This window comes from Penaeus monodon, chromosome 14 (assembly GCF_015228065.2).
Source record: "Penaeus monodon isolate SGIC_2016 chromosome 14, NSTDA_Pmon_1, whole genome shotgun sequence".
In the NCBI taxonomy this organism is placed as follows: Eukaryota; Metazoa; Arthropoda; class Malacostraca; order Decapoda; family Penaeidae; genus Penaeus; species Penaeus monodon.
This window is the reverse complement of record NC_051399.1, coordinates 19229397-19234396: the sequence shown is the minus strand read 5'-3', so window position 1 is coordinate 19234396 and position 5000 is coordinate 19229397. Positions and strand designations below refer to the sequence as shown.

The following is a 5000-nucleotide window of genomic DNA, read 5'->3' as shown; positions in this document are numbered from 1 at the left end:
CAATGACGACAATAATATCGACAGTATTGATCGAAATAATGATTATGAAAAAGAGGAGGAGGAGGAGGAGGATAATGATGATGATGATGTTGATGATGATGATGATAATGATGATGATCATGATGATGATCATGATCATGATGATGATCATGATGATCATGATCATGATCATGATGATAAGGATGATGATGAGGATGACGATGATGAAAGGAGGAAAAAAAATGCTGCTGCTGCTGCTGTGATGATGATGATATGATGATGATGATGATGATAATGGTGATGATGATGATGAGAATGAGGATGAGGAGAAAAATGATGATGATGATGATGTTGAGGAGGAGGAGGAGGAGGATAATCATAATGATGATGATTATAAAGATGATGATAATGATGATGGTAATAATAACAATAATGGTAATAATAAATTAATTATAGATAATAATAAATAATAATAATAAAATAAAAATAATATAATAATAATAAAATAATAACAATAATAATAATAAATAATAATATAATAATAATAATATAAAATAATAATAATGAATAATAATAATAAGAATAATAATAAATAATAATATATAATAAAATAATAATAATATTAAAATAAATAATAAAGATAAATATAATAAATAATAATAATAAAATAATAATAATAATAATAATAATAATAATAATAAATAATAATAAATAAATAATAATAATAATAAAAACAACAACAATAATAATAATAATAATAATAATAATAACAATAATAATAATGATAATGATAACAATAATAGTAATACTAATAGTAATAATGACAATAACAATAACAATAACAGTAATAATGATAATAATGATAATAATAATGATAACAATAATAAGAACAATAATAATAATAATAATAATAATAATAATAATAATAATGATAATAATAAAACAATAATAATAATAATAATAATAACAATAACAATAATAATAATGACAATAATAATAATAATAATAATAATAATAATAATGACAATAATAATGATGATGCTAATGATAATAATGGTAATAATAATAACGATTAATAATAGCAACAATTATAGTACTAATAATGATAAGGATAATGATAATATTTTGATATTGATTATGGTAATAATATTGATAATGGTAATTATTTTTTATTCTATTTGTTACAACGGTTATTCACGACCTGCTTTTATTTACTTCTAAATGATGACGATGATGACGATGGCGATGATGATGATGATGATGATGACGATGACGATGACGATGATGATGATGATGATGATGATGTGATGATAATGACGATGATATGATAATGACGATGATGATGACGATGATGATGATAATGATGATGACGATGGTGATGATGATGATGATGATGATGATGATGACGATGATGTTAATGACGATGATGATGACGATGAATGATGATGATGAGATGATGATTATGATGATGTGATAATGATAAGGGATGATGATGGTGATGAATGATGATGACGACGACGCGACGATGATGATGATGACGATAATAATGGTAATGATGATAATAGTTGAATAAATGGTGATAATTAAAATGATGATAATAATAATGATAATAATGATAATATAATGAAAAATTATGATGATGATCAATATTAATAAAATGAGATGACGATGATGAGATACCAATGATGATGATGATGATGATGATGATGATGAGGTGATAATAAAAATAGTAATAATAACACTGATAACAATAACAATGACAAAAGTACAATAATAGGCCTAATGATAATGAGTATAGCAACAAAGCAGTAACAGCAAAATTAATTATAAAAAAATAGAAGTAATAATACAAATGTTGTCGACAGTAATAACAATTATATTGATAATGATACATATTTATCAATCATTATTGTTATTATCACGAATTTTAAATTGAAAAAAAATATATTTCGAAAATTATTACATCCATCTACTGGAGCCTCATTAACGAGTTCTGAATAAAGGTTAAGAAATGAAAAGGATTATTTCGCAGTGGCCTAAAATACCAGGGTTAATTATTCTGCTGGAATATTTGCACTAAATATTTATCTCCTATAATTAATGTTTATGCAACGATGTTTCTAGTACTTACTGTATATATCAACCATTGGTCGTTTCTAAATACATTGGTGATCCAATAGATGATTCTTCCCTACATTTTCCTTATTCTAAATAACTACTAATAAAAACTTGAGATAACTTACTCTGGAGTAAACCCGCTGATGTGCAGAATCTTCATCTGCTTAATGATGGTGGTTTTGCCCGATTCCCCCGCCCCTGTCGGAGGACATTGAAGGAATGAGCTCTTACTACTTCCCTCTTCTACATTCCTTGCAGGTCACTACAACGACTGCTGCCTTAAAATTGATCGCATACATTTGATATTCCTACTGCACTAAAAGCGAAGCGAAGCAAGGACACACCATTTTATCTACCAGGCCCCATTAATTCACAGTCCCTGGCATCCAGACATCTCTATAGGCAGTCCTTACATAATATCAGTGAGAAACATGTATCCACTGGCATTTGGGCACGACAAGTCCCTAGGGCCATATTTTACATTTCAATAGAAAGTATTATCACTATGTGGGATACCCTAAGACATTTAAAGAAGTTTTACAGTCTAGACTCCTGGTACATGACGCACCTCTGTATATTACAAAGAAACCTTACAAATCATTTCACTTGTCATACATACAACTAAGTCACTTCCTACATAGCAAGGGAATTGGTACAATTCTCGGTATATACATATTCGGCGTAAAACATTGCTCTTATTAAAAGTATATGTGTCTCTAAATCTACAACATAACATTTCTGCACTTTGAAATACCTCAAAGCGGACGATGATAAGGTATCGTACCTTCGTATCAGGTTTGAGAGAAAAGTCAAATGCGTCATAATCAGTCTCCAAGTCTTATTCTATCACTGATGAAGCATAAGTACAATGTTCCATGCATACAAGAGTAATTATTATATGAATAAAAATAAATTTATTTCCCCCGCCCGCGTGAACCGAAGGAAAGGACCGAGGAAGAGGCGGAGGGAGAGCTGAGTGGGTGGAGTGGCACGGCAGACGGAGTGTTGATACAAGCGATCAGGAGCCACCGAGTCATTAAGGTGTTTGTTGAAGTGATCACTGAACTTCCAGGTTTCCCTTGCGTCGTTGCCGACCTAGTTATGGTACCTTCAGGTATGCTGGCATTATTATCATAAGTTATATATCAGTTTCCATGAAATGAAGCGATAAACGTGTTATCTATAACAAATAGCCCCCTGCCATCACCTCTTCATTCGCATGCGGTGTTAGAAAGCGTTTAGTCTTTCCTGCGTAAGTGAGAATACGTATCGATGAGAAACATCGTTGGCATCTATGCATACACAGCATATTTGTGCCACCACCGGTGCAGTGTTTGACGGGCTACTTGGCGCCATGTGACATCATGTAGTTGACTGGGTCCTTTTACTGGGGCGGCTGAGCAATGATCCTTCCCCAGGGGAGTAGTTGGTTGCACATACATACATATCCATAAATGCACACATGTCTGCAAGTATGCATGGAGTTCACACCCACACACACACAAAATGCACGCGCGCGCACGTGTGTGTGTGTGTGTTGTGTGTGTGTGTGTGTGTGTGTGTGTGTGTGTGTGTGTGTGTGTGTGTGTGTGTGTGTGTGTTAGTGTGTGTTCACGTGTGTGTGTGTGTGTGTGTGTGTGTGTGTGTGTGTGTGTGTGTGTGTGTGTGTGTGTGTGCGCGCATGTGTGTCTGTGTAGGTAGGTAGCTATCTTCCATAAGACAATCAGCAGTCCCCAGGATTCTGAGAACGCCTTTGAAGCGGCAGACACCCTAGCCGTTCCGGAGGCCTTGACAAGAGGGTCAGAAGTAAGCTGGAGACGGGATTATTTTGGGAACAGGATTGCCAGAGTGAGGTTTCTGGGTCACCTTCAGAGTGCTAGCCACTTGAGAATGAAATAGCTCAAGGCCCTGTCCTCTTCAACGAGCTAATGATCAGCAGTCTTGACACTTACTCTCAGAATGGTGCAAAATCATCATATCTTGTTATCATCTTACTGAGAGGCCCTATTGTTGTTTGGATATGCCAGAGGAATATTACAGGGCAGAACTCCAGACCTTTCCAGCCGAGGGTAAGGCCATAGCCCTGAGATTCAGTGCCCTTGACGCACGGTCATATTAATGGGCAGACGAAGCTTTCCGAAAGGCGATGTTTATACGGTTGTAAGAGCGTTCTTTGCTTGTGTGATTGACCTCATCGCAGATTTATAGTTCAGAACGAGTCCGTCGGAGCCATACTGGGTGCCTCTAGCTGGATGAAAATTATTATCCTCCGAATGGAAGCTACCATTCTTCTAATTCATGATCTTTAAAGGCAGAGAAAGAGGAGCTTGATGCAGCTCTCACTCCTCCTGGGAATATTCAAGTATCACATACTTCGCGTACATACTTCAGAGGGAGGGACATGCTGTCACACATGCTGACTCTAAGGGAAACGACACGCCTTACGCATGTCATGACAAATAGTAAGCCTATATTCCCCTTACTTTAGCAGAGGATTATAGGGCATGATAGCCGTAACATCTGAAAGCATTAGCATTATTTACTGACAGATGCGGAACTGAACCAATCATGGAAGGTTGGTATGCTGCGGCTCCACAGGGAGGTAACGAGAACCTTTCTCTCGGCCAGTTAGCATATGCGCACCCGTAGTGTGTGCCAGGAGAGTCTCGAGAGGTCTAGAGTCATTTCTCACTGCTCATAATCAGCGCTCCCCAAGATGGAGCCTGGAACTCCCCGCCGACCACGCCGCCCGGTTTGTGAGGCTCATGCTCTTCGTTTGCTTCAAGGAAGCTGCAGCCCCGAGAGGCAGTGCGACCTCCGCGGCACGGATTCAGTAATGAAGATCAGGTGAGTCACTACTCTGCACCTCGAAGAGGTTAGACCTTTCGGAAATCTTTCGGAAG

General features: G+C 36.1%; 1 protein-coding gene across 1 annotated transcript in view; it reads right to left on the bottom strand.

Annotated features, from left to right (window-relative positions):
• The window catches only part of LOC119580606 (guanine nucleotide-binding protein G(s) subunit alpha-like), an 18728-nt gene that overhangs the window by 12473 nt on the left and 1255 nt on the right, over positions 1-5000 (bottom strand). The window contains exon 2 of the mRNA XM_037928716.1: positions 2223-2295. Within this exon, the coding sequence (XP_037784644.1) occupies positions 2223-2295 (73 nt within the window). The remainder of the gene's footprint in view (positions 1-2222; positions 2296-5000) is intronic.